Here is a 19,714-nt window from a genome sequence, read left to right on the forward strand (position 1 = left end):
TTGTTGATAGTGTGGAGGGCTGTCAGAGGTTACAGCGGGACAATGATAAGGATGCAAAACTGGGCTGAGAAGTGGCAGATAGAGTTCAACCCAAATAAGTGTGAAGTGGTTCATTTTGGTAGGTCAAATATGATGTCAGAATATAGTATTAAAGGTAAGACTCTTGGCAGTGAGGAGGATCAGAGGGATCTTGGGGTCGAAGTCCATACGACGCTCAAAGGAGCTGCACAGGTTGACTCTGTGGTTAAGAAGGCGTACGGTGTATTGGTCTTCATCAGTCGTGGAATTGAATTTAGGAACCAAGAGGTAATGTTGCAGCTATATAGGACCCTGGTCAGACACCACTTGGAGTACTGTGCTCAGTTCTGGTGGCCTCACTACAGGAAGGATGTGGAAACTATAGAAAGGGTGCAGAGGAGATTTACAAGGATGTTGCCTGAATTGGGAGCATGCCTTATGAAAATAGGTTGAGTGAACTTGGCCTTTTCTCCTTGGAGCGACAGAGGATGAGAGGTGACCTGATAGAGGTGTATAAGATGATGAGAGGCATTGATCGTGTGGATAGTCAGAGGCTTTTTCCCAGGGCTGAAATGGTTGCCACAAGAGGGCACAGGTTTAAGGTGCTGGGGCATATGTACAGAGGAGATGTCAGGGGTAAGTTTTTTTTACTCAGAGAGTGGTGAGTGTGTGGAATGGGCTGCTGGCAACGGTGGTGGAGGCGGATACGATAGGGTCTTTTAAGAGTCATTTAGATAGGTACATGGAGCTTAGTAAAATAAGAGGGCTATAGGTAAGCCTAGTAATTTCTAAGGTAGGGACATGTTCGGCACAACTTTGTGGGCCATAGAGCCTATATTGTGCTGTAGGTTTTCTATGTTTCTATGACAGATCTCCATTCCAGAAAGTTCCATAAAATGTTCCTGATAAGAAACTGGTATACAATGTTGGTGAATATTGGTAGTTCTGGCTGAGGTGTTTAATGTTGTGGTGCTCACCGAGCTTGGCGATTAGATTGCAGACGTTTCCTCACCAGCCAAAGTGCACAGTTGTTGCTGTTTCTCTCTGAGAGTGCTCTGGTTATTTAGCCCCCTGTTTGATTGCCTTGATGCTGACTGGCTACCCTTCAGATGACCTTTGAATTCTATTGGCTCACATTTAGAAACATGGAACATCTATAGCACATTACGGGTCTTTCAGCCCACAACATTGAACCGACCATGTAGCCCACTCCAGAAACTGCCTAGAATTTCCCTACCACATAGCCATCTATTTTTTGAAGCTCCATGTACTTCTCCATATCCTAAGAGTCTCTTTAAAGACCTCCTCTCCCATCTTTGCTGGCAGTGCATTCCACACAGCAACCACTCTCTGTGTGACATCCCCCTTGTACCTACATCCAGGCACCTTAAAACAAAGCCTGCTCGAGTTAGCCATTTCAGCCCTGAGAAAAAGCCTGTGGCTATCCACACAATCAATGCCTCTCATTATCTTGTACGTCTCTAACAGGTCACCTCTCGTCCTCTGTCGCTCCAAGGAGGAAAGACCAAACTCACAAACCTATTCTCATAAGACATACTTTCCAATCCAGGCAACATCCTTGTAAATCTCCTCTGCACACTGTCTGTAGTATCCATATCCTTCCTGTAGTGAGGTGACCAGAACTGAACACAGTACTCCAAGTGGGATCTGACCAAGGTCTTGTATAGCTGCAACATTACCTCTTGGCTCTTGAACTCAATCCCATGGTTGATGAAGGCCAACACACCGTGTGTCTTCTTAACAACACTGTCAAGTTGCGCAGCAGCTTTGAGTATCCTATGGACATAGACCCCAAGATCTCACTGATCCTCTACACTGCCAAGAGTCTTATCATTAATATTGTATTCTGTCTTCAAATTTGATCTCCTGAAATGAACCACCTCACATTTATTTAGGTTGAACTCCATCTGCCACTTCTCAGCCCAGTTCTGCATCCTATCAATGTCCCGCTGTAACCTTTGGCAACCCTCCAGACTACCCCCAACTTTTGTGTCATAAGCAAATTTACTAACCAACCTTCTACATCCTCATCCAGGTCATTTATAAAAATCACAAAGAGGAGGGGTCCCAGAACAGATCCCTGAGGCACACCATTGGTCACCATCCTCCATGCAGAATATGAACCATCTACAATCACCCTTTGCCTTCTGTGAGCAATCCAGTTCTGGATCCACAAAGCAGGTTTTCCTTAGATCCCACGCCTCCTTACTCTCTGATTGAGCCTTGCCTGGGGAACCTTGTCAAATGCTTTACTGAAATCCATATACTCTACGTCCACTGCTCTACCTTCGTCAATATGTTTTGTTACATCCTCAAAGAATTCAAACAGGTTCGTAAGGCATGACCTGCCCTTGACAAAGCCATGCTGACTATACCTAATCAGATTATGCTTTTCCAAATGCTCACAAATCCTGCCTCTCAAGATCTTCTCTAACAACTTGCCCACCACTGAAGTAAGACTCTCTGGTCTATAATTTCCTGGGTTATCTCTACTCCCTTTCTTGAAGGGAACAACATTTGTTATCTTCTGGTACTTCTCCCATCCCTATTAATGATACAAAGATTATCATCAGAGGCTCAGCAATCTCCTCCCTCACTTCCCACAGCAGCCTGGGGTATATCTTGTACTTATCTAACTTATCTAACTTAACACCTTTCAAAAGCTCCAGCACATCCTGTCTCTTAATATCTATATGCTCAATCGTTTCAGTCCACTGTAAGTTATCCCCACAATTGGCAAGATCCTTTTCAATGGTGAATACTGAAGCAAAGTATTCATTAAGTACCTCTGCTCCCTCCTCCGGCTCCATACACACTTCTCCACTGTCACACTTGATTGGTCCTATTCTCTCACGTCTTTATCCTCTTACTCTTCACATACTTGTAGAATGTCTTGGGATTTTCCTTAATCCTGCTCACCCAGGCCTTTTCATGGCCTCTTCCAGCTCTCCTAATTTCATTCTTGAGTTCCTTCCTGGTACCCTCATATTTTTCTAGAGCTCTGACAGTACTTAGTTTCTTGAACCTTTCATAAGCTTTTCTTTTCTTCTTAACTAGATTTTCTACATCCTTTGTACACCATGGTTCTTTTACTCTACCATCCTTTTCTTGCCTCAATGGAATATACCTGTGCAGGCCATGCAAATGTTCCCTGAAGATTTGCCACATTTCTGCTGTGCATTTCCTTAAGAACATCTCCCAATTTATGTTCTTAAGTTCCTGCCTAACATCATATTTTCTCCTCCCCTACCCCAATTAAATGTTTCCCAAATTTTCTGCTCCTATCCCTTTTCAGTGCTATGATAAAGGAGATAGAGTTGTGATCATCAGATATCAACATAAGAAGTAGGAGAAACAGCAGGAGTTGGCCATCTGGTCCATTGAGCCTGCTCCGCCATTCAATAAGATCATGGCTGATCTGGCCATGGACTCATCTCCACCTATCTGCCTTTTCCCTGTAACCCTTAATTCCCCTACTATGCAAAAATCTATCCAACCTTGTCTTGAGGAAGTGGAGGGATGGGTTAGTAAATTTCCTGATGACACAAAGGTTGAGGGTGTTGTGGATTGTGTGGAGGGCTGTCAGAGGTTACAGCAGGACATTAAAAGGACGCAAAACTGGGCTGAGAAGTGGCAGATTGAGTTCAACCCAGATAAGTGTGAGGTGGTTCATTTTGGTAGATCAAATATTATAGCAGAATATAGTATTAGTAGTAAGGCTCTTGGCAGTGTGGAGGATCAGAGGGATCTTGGGGTCTGAGTCCATTGGACACTCAAAGCTGCTGTGCAGGTTGACTCTGTGGTTAAGAAGGCATACAGTGCATTGGCCTTCATCAACCGTGGGACTGAGTTTAAGAGCCGAGAGATAATGTTACAGCTATATAGGACCCTGGTCAGACCCCACTTGGAGAACTGTGCTCAGTTCAAGTCACCTCACTATAGGAAGGATGTGGAAACTATAGAAATGGTGTACAGGAGAGTTACAAGGGTGTTGTCTGGATTGGGGAGCATGTCTTATGAGAATAGGTTGAGTGAACTCAGCCTTTTCTTCTTGGAGCGGCAGAGGATGAGAGATGACGTGATAGAGGTGTATAAGATGATGAGAGGCATTGATCGTGTGGATAGTCAGAGACTTCTTCCCGGGGCTGAAATGGCTAACACGAGAGGGACAAATTTTAAGGTGTTTGGAATTAGGTATAGAGGAGATATCAGGGATAAGTTTTTAATGCAGAGAGTGGTGAGTGTGTGGAATGGGCTGCTGGTGACGGTGGTGGAGACGGAAACGATAGGGTCTTTTAAGAGACTCCTGGATAGGTACATGGAGCTTAGAAAAATAGAGGGCTATGGGCAACCCCAAGTAATTTCTAAAGTAAGTACATGTTCGGCACAGCATTGTGGGCCAAAGGGGCAGTATTGTGTTGTACGTTTTCTATGTTTCTGTGTATTTACTGAGGTAGCCTCCATTGCTTCATTGGGCAGAGAATTCCTCATATTCACCACACTCTGGGAAAAGCAGTTCTTCCTCGTCTCCATCCTAAATCTACTCCTCCAAGTCTTGAGGCTTTGTCCCCTAGTTCTAGTCTCACCTACCAGTAGAAACAACTTTCCTGCCTCTATCTTATCTATTCCTTTCAAAATTTTATATGCTTCTATAAGATCTCCTCTCATTCTTCTGAATTCCAGCGGGTACAAACCCAGGTGACTCAATCTCTCATAGTCTAACCCCCTCATCTCTGGAATCAACCTGGTGAATCTCCTCTGCACTGCCTCCAAAACCAGTATATCCATCCTCAAGTAAGGAGACCAGAACTGCACGCAGTACTCCAGGTGTGGCCTCACCAGTACCGTATACAGTTGCAGCATAACCCCCCGGCTCTTAAATTCAATCCCTCTGGCAATGAAGGCCTACATTCCATTTCCTTCTTGATAGCCTGCTGCACCTGTAAACCGACTTTTAATGATTCTTGCACAAGCACTCCCAAGTCCCTCTGTACTGCCGCATGCTGCAATCTTTTACCATTTAAATAATAATCTGCTCTTTCATTTTCTCTTTCCAAAGTGGATGACCTCACATTTACCAACATTGTACTCCATCTGCCAGACCCTTGCCCACCCACCCTGTCTATATCTCTCTGCAGTCTCTCCATATCTTCTGCACAATTTGCTTTTCCACTTAATTTAGTATCATCAGCAAACTTAGATACACTACACCCGGTCCCCACTTCCAGATAGTTGATGAATATCATGAACAGTTGTGGGCCCAGCACCACACCACTCACCACTGATTGCCAACCGTCCCAACTCCCTGCTTTCTATCTCCAAGAGATCTGACACCTGACCAAGTTCATTTCCCAATACTAAATCAAGTAGAGCCTCTCCTCTAGTGGCTTATCTACATATTGTGTCAGGAAACCTTCCTGAACACACCTAACAAACTCCACCCCATCTAAACCCCTTCCTCGAAGGAGATGCCAGTCAATATTAGGAAAGTTAAAATCACCCATCACAACAACCCTATTATTATTGCACCATTCCAGAATCTGCCTCCCTGTCTGCTCCTCGATGTCTCTGTTACTATTGTGGGGGGGGGGGTCTATATTTTTAAAAAAACACCCAGTAGAATTATTGCACCCTTCCTGTTTCTGACTTCCACCTACAATGACTCAGTAGACAATCCCTCCATGACTTCCTCCTTTTCTGTAGCCCTGACACTATCCCTGATTAGCAATGCCACTCCCCCACCTCTTTTGCCTCCCTCCTTGTCCTTTTTGAAACTCCTAGAGCCTAGCACACTCACCAGCTGTTCCTGCCCCTGAGACATCTAAGTCTGTGCAATGGCCACAACATCATAGTCCCACGTATTGATCCACGCTTAAGTTCATCCACCTTGCTCATGATACTCATTACATTAAAATCTCAAACCACCTGGCTGAGTGCTTCTTTGCTTTATCATCTGCCTATCTTTCCTCATAAATTCCCTGTAAGCTGAAATTACTAGCCAAATGTCCCATTCTCTGCCTCTTTACTTCAGTTTCCACCCCCCAGCAAATCTAGTTTAAACCCTCCCCAATAACATTAGCAGACCTCCCTTCCAGGATAATTGTTCCACTCCAGTTCAGGTGCAACTCATCCCACTTGTACAGGTCCCCTCTTCCCCAGAAAAGGTTCCAATGATCCAAGAGCTTGAAATTCTCCCCCCTGCACCATCTCCTCAGCCACTCATTCATCTGCGCTATCTTCCTGTTCTGAACTTCACTAGCTCGTGGCAGAGGGAGTAATCCGGAGATTAGCACCTGGGAGGTCCTGCTTTCTGGCCTCCCTCCCAACTCCCTAAACTTACTGCACAGGACCTCTACCCCTCTCCTGCCAATGTCAATGGTACCAACATGTACCATGACCTCCGGCTGCTCATCCTCCCCTTGTTGCTTTTCCACTCAATTTAGTATCAGCAATCTTAGATACACTACACTTGGTCCCCTCTTCCAGATTGTTAATGTATATCGTGAACAGTTGTGGGCCCAGCACCGACCCCTGCAGCACACCTTTCGCCACTGATTGCCAACAATCCCAACTCTGCAGCCGCTCAGAGACATCCTGGACTCTAGCACCAAGGAGGCAACACATTATCCTGGTGTCTCTTTTGCTGCTACAGAATCTCATCTCCCATCCGTCCCCCTAACTGTCAAGTTCTCTATGACTGTGCCGGCTGGTGGCATAGTGGCATCAGCGCCGGACTTCAGAGCAAAGTTTCCCGAGTTCAAATCCAGCCGGCTTCCTTGTACACTTTCCATTCATGCTGGGTTGAGCATCGAGCGAGCAACTCAGCCTCGTAAAAATAAGAAAGCCTGCTAAAAAAAAACACCATCATGACAGCGTCCTGATGACTCCACTCGGAATTAAGGGCTTTTTTCTTCTTCATAACTATAGCTCTCCCTGACTTCACCCTACCCTTCTGAGGCTCAGAGCTGACCACAGTGCTACTGGTCTGGCTGCTGCTGCCTTGCCCAGATAGGTCTTTTCCCTCAGCAGTATCCAAAGGGGTGTACTTGTTGCTGAGGGGGATGGCCACAGGGGGACACTGCACTGACTTCCTTCTCCCATTACCTCTCTCACTGTTCAGCCATTTACTCTCTGAATTCTGCACTGTGGGTGTGACCACCTACTCAGAAGTCGTATCTATCAATTCCTCTGCCTCCTGGACGATCCTGAGTTCATCCGACTTCAGCTCCAGCTCCTCAGTGTGGTTTTTCATGAGCTGGAATAGTGTAGTCATCGGGAGACCAACAGGTTCCATGAATTCCCACATCCTACAGGAGCAGCATTCAACTGCTGTATCTGCTATCCTGCCTGCACTGTATAATGTGCAACCAAGACCAAATCAGCAATAATGAAAGAAAAAAACTAACCCTTTGAACTGTTAGGGGTTTCTAGAGATAGAGCAAACTTAAATTTTGGATCAAGTTAACGAGGCACCTTTATACTGCTTGGACTGCAGGTATCCGTGATGTATTTGCCCAAGTGCTTTCAGATTATGGCATCGTTTACACTCGTGTTCCTGTGGAGCCAGGCCTGCATTGCTGTGATCAGATAGCACAGCATCTCATGGACTTCTACCTACAGGTTGAAAAGGATGCATTCAATTCAGTGGAAGTTTTCCAGCGACATGGAATTAGGTAAGTGAATAGAATCCACTCTTAAGAATACCCAGCCACACAACAGAAGCAGATCCCATCAAGGTTTGCAAGCCAGAGATTGTGGTCATTCACCTGCTGCTCCCTCCCTGCTATCAGTTATCCCTGCTTTCCTTTCCTATTAGTTCAATGGTTCTGTTTAATATCTGAGAATGTTTACAGTATACAACCTGAAATTCTTACTCTTCCAGACATCCACGAAACCTAGGAAAACCCCATGTTTGTGAAATAAAGATAAAGATTTGCTTCATTTGTCATGTATATGTTAAAACATACAGTGAAATGCATCATTTGCATCAACGACCAACACAGGGTGATGATGTACTGGGGGTAGTCCACAAGCATCGCCATCCTTCTGGCGCCACCATATAGCACATCCAGAACGTACTAACCTGGAGGAAACCTATGCCGAACAGACAAGCTCCTTACAGACAGCAACAGAATTGAACCCGGGTTGCTGGCACTGTAAAAGATTTGCATTAGCCACTATGCTACTGTGCCAAATGTCAAAAACCCATTGTGATTCAAAGTTGGAAAAAAGAAATATAGCATCTTATCCCAAAACAGCCGGGATACTCAGCAGGTATCAGAGTCATCAACCTGAAACATGAACTGTTTCTCTCTCTGCAGATGCTGATTGACCTGCTGAGTATCCCCATAATTTTCTCAGCTTTTTAATTTCATCTTCTGCAATTTTGCTTCCTAAATTATGTTGTTTTCATTGTTTCGATCTGCCTTTCATTAAGTCACAACTGATCAATACCTCAGTGCCCATTGGTTGTAGTTGACTGTGGATGTTGTGTGCCAGCTGTCTCTATGTGCCAGGGCAGTATGATATGGAGAGCAAGCTGTTGCCCATGCAGTAGGCTACCTCTCTCCATGCAGCTGATGAATCAAAATGAACGGCAGAGACCAATACAGTTCATCACCAGAAGTGTCACTGGAGTTTCCAGTTTATGTTCAACTCATACCTTAGGGACTCCAGCTTCAGATTGTTCCCCAGGGGTTTACTCCCAAAGCTGCCTTCATGAGTGGATATGGCTGTGAGGCACTAGAAGTATGAGGTCAGGGTTTTCCTTCTAGATGAGCTGTGAATCACAGCTGATAACCCCCATCTGCCTGAACCAAGTGTTTTTAAGGCACCAGTAAGCTGCCTTTGCCCCTTCTGTCAGTAGAAACGGTTCTGCTGGGCTTAGTAGCTAAGTCATACGTGAAGGCCAGGAGCTGGACTTGGTTGTCAGAGGCTATTGGAGGATTTAATAGAGAGTGGGAGCTTATCTCCCACTACCTCCCCTGGCTGTAAGGAATTTGGTGCCCATACTTAGCACACTGTCAGTCTGAAATTTCAGTTGATCCAGGTAGCAATGGTTTAGGTTCTGGAGTGGTCCTGTGCAAGAACTTCCTGGCAAGCGAGCACTGAGATTCTCTTTTCAGGTATTCTTCTTCAAAGCTGGGTTTAGACTTATCAGGAAATGGAAGGCAGGGCTAGTAATTTTGAAGGTAACACAAAGGTTGGTGGTGTTGTGGATAATGCAGAAGGTTGTAGGTTATATTGGGACATTGATAGTACATGGAGGTGGGCTGAGAAGTGGCAGATGGAGTACAACCCGGCAAAGTGTGGGTTGGCAAGTTTGCAGACAACACAAAGGTTGGTGGTGTTGTGGATAGTGTAGAGGATTGTCAAAGATTGCAGAGAGACATTGATAGGATGCAGAAGTGGGCTGAGAAGTGGCAGATGGAGTTCAACCCGGAGAAGTGTGAAGTGGTACACTTTGGAAGGACAAACTCCAAGGCAGAGTACAAAGTAAATGGCAGGATACTTGGTAGTGTGGAGGAGCAGAGGGATCTGGGGGTACATGTCGACAGATCCCTGAAAGTTGCCTCACAGGTGGATAGGGTAGTTAAGAAAGCTTATGGGGTGTTAGCTTTCATAAGTCAAGGGATAGAGTTTAAGAGTCGCGATGTAATGATGCAGCTCTATAAAACTCTGGTTAGGCCACACTTGGAGTACTGTGTCCAGTTCCAGTCGCCTCACTATAGGAAGGATTTGGAAGCATTGGAAAGGGTACAGAGGAGATTTACCAGAATGCTGCCTGGTTTAGAAAGTATGCATTATGATCAGAGATTAAGGGAGCTAGGGCTTTACTCTTTGGAGAGAAGGAGGTTGAGAGGAGACATGATAGAGGTGTACAAGATAATAGGAGGAATAGATAGAGTGGATAGCCAGTGCCTCTTCCCCAGGGCACCACTGCTCAATACAAGAGGACATGGCTTTAAGGTAAGGGGTGGGAAGTTCAAGGGGGATATTAGAGGAAGGTTTTTTACTCAGAGAGTGGTTGGTGCATGGAATGCACTGCCTGAGTCAGTGGTGGAGGCAGATACACTAGTGAAGTTTAAGAGACTGCTAGACAGGTATATGGAGGAATTTAAGATGGGGGCTTATATGGGAGGCAGGGTTTGAGGGTCGGCACAACATTGTGGGCCGAAAGGCCTGTACTGTGCTGTACTTTTCTATGTTCTATGATTCACTTGGGAGGACAAATTTGAAAGCAGAGTACAAGTTTCTTGCGGTGTGGAGGAACAGAGGGATCTTGGGGTTCATGTCCATAAATCCCTTCGAAGATACTGCTCAAGTTGAGATGGTGCACTGATGGCTACATTCATCAGGGGTTTTCGTTCAAGAGCCACAGAGTAATGTTGGAACTTTGGGTAGAGAACAGTAGGAATTCTGATTACCTCAGTATAGGAAGGATGTGGAAGTTTTAGAGGGGCTACAGAGGAGATTTAGAGCTTAACATCCAAGGATACACACTGTATTGAAAAGACAGGCAAGTAGGCAGAGGGGGCTTTGTTGGTTAAAAAGTGAAATCAAATCCTTAGAAAGAGGATCGGAAGAGGTAGAATCCTTGTGTGTAGAGTTAAGAAACTGCAAGGATAAAAATGTCCTGATGGGAGTTATGTACAGGCCTCTGAACAGTAGCCAGGCGATAGAAAAAGGGATGTCAAAAGGGGAATGTTGTGATAATCATGGGAGACTTCAATATGCAGATAGATTGGGGAAATCGGGTCCCAAGAGGGGGAATTTGTTGAATGCCTACAAAATGGCTTTGTAGAACAACTTTTGGTTGAGCCCACTAGGGGAACGGCAATTCTGGATTGGGTGTTTTGATTGGGAGCATAAGATGAAGGAACCCTTTGGAGGCGGTGATCATATTATGATTGAACTCACCCTGCAGTTTGAGGAGGAGAAGCTACTATCGGATGTCTCGGATGAATTGGTATTACAGTGAAGTAAAATTAGTGGAAATATAGAGGATTGGGAAGCTTTTAAAAACCAACAGAAGGTAACTAAAAATCCATAAAGAGAGAAAAGATGAAATATGAAGGTAAGCTAGCCAATAATATAAAAAAGGATACAAAACATTTTTTCAGATATATAACGAGTAAAAAAGAGGGGTGAGGGGATATCAGACCATTTTTTTTTGTAGTCTGCGAGCTGCCCCTGGCACATCCCCAGACTGTGTTGGTGGATGACACAAATGCTGCCTTTCAGCGTGTCTGATGTATGTGCAACAAACAAATCAAAACTTTTAAAATGTAAACCCGAGTGAAAAGCTAGTATTAATCAATCAGTGACTGTGGAACTTGAATATCATTGTAAACGTGGTCATTGTTTGTAGTGAGGGGAATAATTTTACAGTAGCTGGAGGAAAGTATATGGGGGGATGTCAGAGGCAAGATTTTTTGCAAGTGGTAGAGGCAGATACATTAGGGACATTAAAGATGATCAGAATCAGGTTTGATATCATTGGCATATGTTGTGAAATTTGTTAACTTTGTATCAGCAGTACAATGTAATACATAATAAAGGAAACTGAATGTATAGATAGAGAATCCTTGAATGAACTGTTGAGAAACATTTAGATAGGCACAGAAATGAAAGAAAACTGGTTAACTATGGAGGGTGGGGGGCGGGTTGTTAAATTGATCTAAAGCGTATGTAAAAAGGCCAGCACAAAATTGTAGGGTTAAGGGCCTGTACTGTGCTGAGGTGTCCTAAGCTCTATACACATTTACTACTTTACATGGTCTGGGTTAAGTTTAACTCCCAACTCTCTGTCAGCTATGCCTGGGTTGAACACCATTCGCAGATACCCACCAGATGTACTGTGGAGAGCTTTCTAACTGGCTGCATCATTGTCTGTTATGGTGGGGGGCCACTGCACAGGATCAAAATAAGCTGTAGAGAGTTGTGAACTTAGTCAGCTCCATCATGGGCACTAACTAGCCTCCATAGTATCCAGGACATCATCGAGGAGCAATGCCTTAAAAATGATTCGGGAACAACTTCTCCCTTCTGCTATCCGATTGCTGAATGGACATTAAACACTACCTCACTGCTTTTTTATTTCTTTTTTTTTTGCACTAATTGAACTTTAATGTATATTTACTGTAATTTGTTTTTTTTCTACTATTATGTATTGCCTTGTACTGCTACTGCAAAGTTAACAAATTTAATGACATATGCCGGTGATATTAAACTGATTCTGATTCTAAAATTTCGCTTCACACAGACATGGTCTTTTTATTACCTAGTTTTGCAGACAATGGGGCAAAAAAGATGTGAGGGGTAAATGTGAAAGGGAGGTGAATGTGAATATTAATATCTGGACCTTTTCTGTGCAGACCACATTGAAGGAGTCCAGGACACAGCAGACTAGCAAAACTGATCCTCCACGGCTGATCAGATAGCAGTTCAAGGGTAGGGGCCAAGCCCAACGATGTTTGGATCTGATGCCCAATTCTCTGCTGTTTATTATCCATTTAAAACAGACAGAACTTTGTTCATCCATTAGTATGGGTGTAGCTGTTAAAGTTTCTATATAACACACGTCACTCTTCATTTAGTCATTTAATTTCATTTAATTGAGTACATCCACATGAAATGCTGTCACAGGAAAGCAGCATCCATCATCAGAGATTTCCACTACACATTCCATGCTCTTTGCTCGCTGCTGCCATCAGGTAGAAGGTACAAGAGCCTCAGGACTCACACACCAGGTTCAGGAACAGTTACTACCCCTCAGATGTTGAATAGAAGTAGACAACAACACTCATCTACTGAGATGTTCTCACAACCAATGATCTCACTTTAAGGGATCTTTAAGGGATGTTCTTGGTATTTATTGCTACTTATTTCTATTTGCATTTGCACAGTTTGTTATCTTCTGCACTCTGGTTGATCTTTCATTGATCCTGTTATAGTTACTATTCTATAGAGTTGCTGAGCACATCCACAGGCAAATGAAACTCAGGGTTGTACATGGTGACGTGTGTGTACTCTGATAATAAAATATACTTTGAACTTTGAGTTAACCACATCTATACAAATATTTAATCCTACGTTTACATCAAGTATTCTACAAAAATAAACCTATCACTGCACTAAATCTCTTACACATACTGTGAGTTACTGTTAAACAGACAGCTCCTATTCACAGTGGATAACTGTTCCACTCACAGTTGGGGAACTGAAATCCCAGTTAGAAACCTGATTTAAAAAGCAGCAACAAGTGTTAATAAAGCAAGAACAGGGAGTCCTTTCTAGAGGAATGGAACTGAACTCAGTAAATCAGGCAGCATCTGCGGAAGGAAATGAACAGTCAGCATTTTGGACCAAGACCCTTCCTTTCCTTCCATTGCTCCTACCTGACTGGCTGAAGCTCATCTTGAGATCTCTTTCTCTCCAGAGGTGAACTGAGAGGAGATCTGGAGATGATTAAAGGACTTGATCTGGAGAAGAAAAAAACGTGGACTATTTTCTAAACTGGGAGAAAATTCAAAAAATCTGGGGTGCAAAGGGACTTGGGAATCCTTGTGCAGGATTCTCTAAAGGTTAATTTGCAGGCTGAGTCAGTGGTGAGGAAGGCAAATGCAATGTTAGCATTCATTTCAGGAGGACAAGAATATAAAAGCAAGGGTGTAATGTTGAAGCTTTATAAGGCCTGGTGAGGCTTCACTTGGAGTATTGAGAGCAGTTTTGGGCCCTTATCTAAGAGAGGATGCACTGACATTGGAGAGGGGTCAAAGAAGGTTCACACAAATGATTCTAGGATCGAAAGCTTTGTCACGTAAGGAGTGTTTAATGGCTGTAGGCCTGTACTCACTATAATTCAGAAGAATGAGGGGTGACCTCATTGAAACCTATCGAATGTTGAAAGGCTTCGAGACAGCGGATGTGGAGAGGATATTTCTTATGACCAGAGGGGCAGCCTCAGAATAGAGGGGTGTCCTTTTAGAACGGAGATAAGGAATTTCGTTAGCCAGAGAGCAGTGAATCCGGAATTCATTGCCACAGATAGATGTGGGTGTGTTTGTTCAGGGCATGAAGGGATATGGAGAGAAGGCAGGAGAATACGGCTGAGAGGGAAAATGGATCAGCTGTGATGAAATAGCGGAGCAGACTCAAAGGTAAAATGGCCTAATTCTGCTCCTGTATCTTATGATTAAAGGACATGGGGTGACACAGTAGCATGGCATTTAGCATAACTGTTTACACCACCAGTAACCGGGGTTCCTTTCCCGCCAGCCTCTGTGAGGAGTTTCTACATTCTCCCGTGGCAGCACGTGTGTTCCGGTTTCCTCCCACATTCCAAAGATGAATTGGTCCCATGGGTGTAATTGGGCAGGTGGGCTCGTTTGGCAGAAGGGTCTTTCATTGTGCTGCATCTCTTTCAGAGTCCAGAAATGACAGGGCATAAACACAAAATTGTCACTAATAAGTTCAGTAGTTAATCATGTTACCAGTCAAATGATTTGGAATACTAATGCTAGGTCTGTAGGATGGATATGACCTATGGAGATGGTAAACTGCTCTTATTTCTGCAAGTTCTGCCCCATTTGAAAATCGACTGTCACACTATGTCAATGGTCTCCTTTGTGCGTGTTAAGAGCTTTGTATTACATTTTATTCTAACGACAACCATTTTTATACCCCCTCTCCCCAGGTGGCCCGATATCTACATTGGCCTAACGACAATGGGGAAGGATATGTCAGTGTCCAATCTCCAGACGGCCATAGAAAACGGCATAGCAACGAGGAAAGTGAAGCATCACCAGTGGTTGGAAGATTTTCCTGCGGATGCCCAAAGACAAGATGATACCATATTGACTATGGAGTTAATGGTTCATCCTGGGTATTCCAGCTATCCCAACGAAGGCGGATGCGGTGAAGGACCAGACGAGTTCTCCCTATCTGCAGATCGGCTTCATGAACTGGAAGTCCTCAAGGCGCCTAAGCTACTAAAATATTATGAACAGAGGAATATACAATTGTGTGCTTTTAAAGACTTATAATAGTATTGATTCCTGACTCCCTGAGGCAAATGGAGGGAGATTGTAGAGGTACAAGAAGGTGCAATAATTACCAGAATCAATTCCGATGTAATGCAGTAGGTCATCAGAGGGAAAAACAAAAATGATTCAGTGTCTCTCGGGAAAGGCAACAGAATACAGGATTTTATGGGGAATTTAATTACACTTTCAGTATCCCACGTTTAATTCTTGTCCCAACAATCACCAAAGGAATTGTAAAGAGCTGTACTTCCCTCCCTTCCCCCTCCCAGTTCCATCTATCACCTGTTGCATTGTATTTCTTTCTCCCCTCCCCCTACCTTCTTATTCTGGCTTCTGCCTGTAGCAAGGAGCTATTTGATTCACACGACCATGCAGTGTTCTTCAAGCTTTTCACCCATAGAGTCAGAAAATCAAGTCTTAGGCGCAGGAACATTTTGTACGTGATTGATAACTTATATAGGGGATATTAAATTGTGCAATAAACTGTTCAAGTTCAGGGTAAAGAGAAATATTTAATGATTTTATTAAATCCCTCGGTCATCACAAGATCTGGTTCACGAATCACTTTACTCGGATGACTGTTTACACTTGCTTAAGTAGTATCTCTCAGGTTTCTTGTTGCAAAACACTGTAGCACCAGTCCTGAAGTCCTCAGTGTGATTAATGATTGCAAAGCAGCATTCTTAAAGGACTTGAATCACTTGGACAGCACAGGCAGTGGCCATGTGTTCACAGTGCCTGTGCCAGCTCTTTTAGGGTAGGAAGCTCTTTGATTACATTTGCTCTCACAGCCCTTGCATATATTTATGGAATGCCTTTTGGAAAGTTACTGTTGAACCTGCTCTTGTCACCCTTTGCACGGTAAAGATTTTACTGAGATAAGTGAACAGATGGTCTGTTTTATGGTGATGTTTGGATCAATGTTAGGCAGGGCACTAGAAACATTGATATGGCATCTATTATCGGAAAATATGTGAATCCTAGATCACAACACTCTGCTGGGAGGTTTCTGCCAACACATTGTTGGACCACATAGAAGTTTCTCTTAATCATGAAACATTTTAATTGAATTAGAGTGCCTCCGTTAAGTTTCCCCTCAACTTTCTCCACTCTCTATGAAAGTAGATTATATATTGTATATTTATATATTATATATAAAATTAATTATGTAATATATAATTAATGTTATTTAATTATATATTACATATAGTTAATGTTATTTAATCACATTCTATATAGTTATAGTTATATATACAGTACTGTGCAAAAGTACATACAAGATAGCTAGGGTGCCTCAGATTTTTGCACTGTACTGTATTTGGCAACATGGAGCGGACTGCAACTTTGTGAATCTGGCAAGAACAAAGGGTGTTGGGAATGGTGTGTGTGGAGTGCTGCAAGAGGGGTGTGGAACAGTCAGTGGCACAAATGCAGACGCACCCAACCTGCAGACACAAGGCAAGGTCATTTGATTCTGAACAATTGGTTTATTGATCATTACAGAATATCTCTCTGGTGCTTCCTGCTCCCTCCCTTCTTCCAAAACATGATTCCCCTTTCCCTGCCCTCTTCCCACTTTCAGTCCACAATACAGACCCAGATCAGAATCAGGTTTATCATGACTCACATATGTATATATTTCTTTTATGGCAGCAGTACACAGTGCAATACATAAAATTACTACAGTACTGTGCAAAAGTCCTAGGCTCCCTAGCTGTACGTATATGGCTTAGACTTTTGCACAATACTGTACATATACAATCTATTTCTATAGAGAGCGCAGAAAGTAAAAGATATATAAAGATCTAAGACGCACGGAAGGAAGAATTCATCCGTGATCACTGGTGCTAAATGTGCAGATTGAGCACAAGATATCACAAAACATCCTACTGCCAGCTGCTGAGTTTTTGAAGTACATTCAGGGTTGACACTAAAGCAAAAATGTTCCTCACAGCGAATGGCACAAACTTCAGTGAGCTGAGTGCCAAGAAAGTCAGTTTTATGAAGAGAGTGAGGATTCCTCCCTTGTACACTTCAGCTGAAGCAGAACAAAGCCTCCGCTCCAGTATCTATACTGTCACGGCACACTAGCTGTTCGCCGGCAAGCGTGCACTAAATGAGCTACAACTGACACCCTAAATTCTCAAAACACTTCTGCTGAGTATGAGGTTATTTCATAACCAAAGGGAGCTGCGAAATACTGTTGAGTCTACAAGGCTGATGATTTGCCTATTTTAATTTGATGTTGAATGTAGAAATATATTTAAGTATTAATTTACATAATATTTAGCTATAAAACAATGGGGGATTTAAATGTGTCATATAAAGTTTGGAAAAATGCACTGTCTTAATAAAATTCACATATAAAGTGCAATTACTTTATTTTATTAATGTTGTGTCTAATTCCTTTAAGGTGTGTTACTGGATAATACTGGTGAGGGGCAAGTGGTAATGGGAGTATCCTAATGGGGTGGCACGGTAGTGTAGAGGTTAGCACAACGCTTTACGGTACCAGTGACCCGGGTTCAATTCCCATCACACGGTAGTGTAGTGGTTAGCACAACGCTTTACTGTACTAGTGACCCAGGTTCAATTCCCATCACACGGTAGTGTAGTGGTTAGCATAATGCTTTACAGTACCAGTGACCTGGGTTCAATTCCCATCGCACGGTAGTGTAGTGGTTAGCACAACGCTTTACAGTACCAGTGACCTGGGTTGAATTCCCACTCATTCGGAGAAGGAAGTCTGAGAATTGGAGCGGGAGTATGGAGGAAGCCATTTTTGAATTTTTCGGTTGCTTTTTCCATTGGTGTTCAGAGAGGTGGGACTGCACAGGCGTGTGACGTCGGACAGTGAAGCGCGGAAGATTTAAAAGGAACAGAGCCTTATACAGCGGGCAGGGTAGTTTGCGGGCTGTGAAGTGGGCTGCGGGAGCAGAGTGAAGGCTTTGGCTCAATGGGCTTAGGCGGAAACAGGCAAGGCGAGGAAGGTTTGGTATTCATTTTTTGTTATTTGAGGAGAGGGGCAGTATGAGTGTGAGGGCAGCTTGTTGTCGGTGTTGGATATAGGAGGTCCTGGAGTCTCCAAGCCTCCTGGACGTCCACATCCGCGCCAGGTGCGCCGAGATGCAGCTCCTAACGGACCGTGTTAGGGAACTGGAGCTGCAGCTCGATGACCTTCGTCTGGTCAGGGAGAGTGAGGAGTTGATAGGAGTTACAGGCAGGTGGTCACACCGGGGCCACGGGAGGCAGACAAATGCGTCACGGTTAGGAGGGGGAAGGGGAAGGGTCAGGTACTAGAGAGTACCCCAGTGACTGTGCCCCTTGACAATAAGTACTCCTGTTTGAGTACTGTTGTGGGGGACAGCTTACCTGGGGGAAGGAACAGTGGTCGTGCCTCCAGCACAGAGTCTGGCCCTGTAGCTCAGAAGGGTAGGGAAAGGAAGAGGAGGGCAGTAGTAATAGGGGACTCGATAGTAAGGGGGTCAGATAGGCGATTCTGTAGACGCAGTCCAGAGACCCAGATGATAGTTTGCCTCCCTGGTGCCAGGGTCCGGGATATTTCTGATCGCGTCCAAGATATCCTGAAGTGGGAGGGTGAGGAGCCAGAGGTCATGGTACATGTAGGTACCAATGACATAGGTAGGAAAAGGGAAGAGATCCTGAAAGGAGAATATAGGGCATTAGGAAGGGAGTTGAGAAAAAGGACTACAAAGATAATAATCTCGGGATTACTGCCTGTGCCACGCGACAGTGAGAGTAGGAATGCGATGAGGTGGAGGATAAATGCGTGGCTGAGGGATTGGAGCAGGGGGCAGGGATTCAAGTTTTTGGATCATTGGGACCTCTTTTGGCGCAGGCGTGACCTGTACAAAAAGGACGGGTTACACTTGAATCCTAGGGGGACCAATATCCTGGTGGCGAGGGCTACTGAGGTGACTTTAAACTGGAATGGTTGTGGGGTGGGAATCAAATTAAAGAGACTAGGAGAGAGGAGGTTAGTTCACAACAGGGGGATGGGAACAAGTGCAGAGAGACAGAGGGGTGTAAAGTGAGGGTAGAAGCAAAAAGTAGTAAGGTGAAAAGTAAAAGTGGCAGGCCGACAAATCCAGGACAAAAATCAAAAAGGGCCACTTTTCAACATCATTGTATAAGGGCTAAGAGTGTTGTAAAAGCAAGTCTGAAGGTTTTGTGTGTCAATGCAAGGAGCATTCGTAACAAGGTGGATGAATTAAAAGTGCAGATTGTTATTAATGAATATGATATAGTTGGGATCACAGAGACATGGTGACCAGGGTGACCAAGGATGGGAACTCAACATTCAGGGATATTCAATATCCAGGAGGGATAGACATGAAAGGAAAGGAGGTGGCGTAGCATTGCTGGTTAGAGAGGAGATTAACGCAATAGAAAGGAAGGACATTAGCCGGGAGGATGTGGAATCGATATGGGTAGAGCTGCATAACACTAAGGGGCAGAAAACGCTGGTAGGAGTTGTGTACAGGCCACCTAACAGTAGTAGTGAGGTTGGGGATGGCATTAAACAGGAAATTAGAAATGCGTGCAATAAAAGAACAGCAGTTATAATAGGTGACTTCAATCTACATATAGATTGGGTGAACCAAATT

At 44.0% G+C, this 19,714-nt stretch overlaps 1 protein-coding gene across 2 annotated transcripts in view; it reads left to right on the top strand.

Annotated features, from left to right (window-relative positions):
- The window catches only part of ydjc (YdjC chitooligosaccharide deacetylase homolog), a 100,819-nt gene extending 83,371 nt beyond the window's left edge, over window positions 1-17,448 (top strand). Inside the window, exons 5-6 of one of the 2 annotated variants that reach the window (XM_063074143.1) lie at window positions 7,535-7,712; window positions 14,738-17,448. In XM_063074143.1, the coding sequence (XP_062930213.1) occupies window positions 7,535-7,712; window positions 14,738-15,086 (527 nt within the window). In that variant the 3' untranslated portion in view covers window positions 15,087-17,448. The remainder of the gene's footprint in view (window positions 1-7,534; window positions 7,713-14,737) is intronic. The other variant, XM_063074144.1, reaches the window with a different exon arrangement.
- Window positions 17,449-19,714: the final 2,266 nt, after the last annotated feature.

This window comes from Mobula hypostoma, chromosome 21 (assembly GCF_963921235.1).
Source record: "Mobula hypostoma chromosome 21, sMobHyp1.1, whole genome shotgun sequence".
NCBI lineage: Eukaryota > Metazoa > Chordata > Chondrichthyes > Myliobatiformes > Myliobatidae > Mobula > Mobula hypostoma.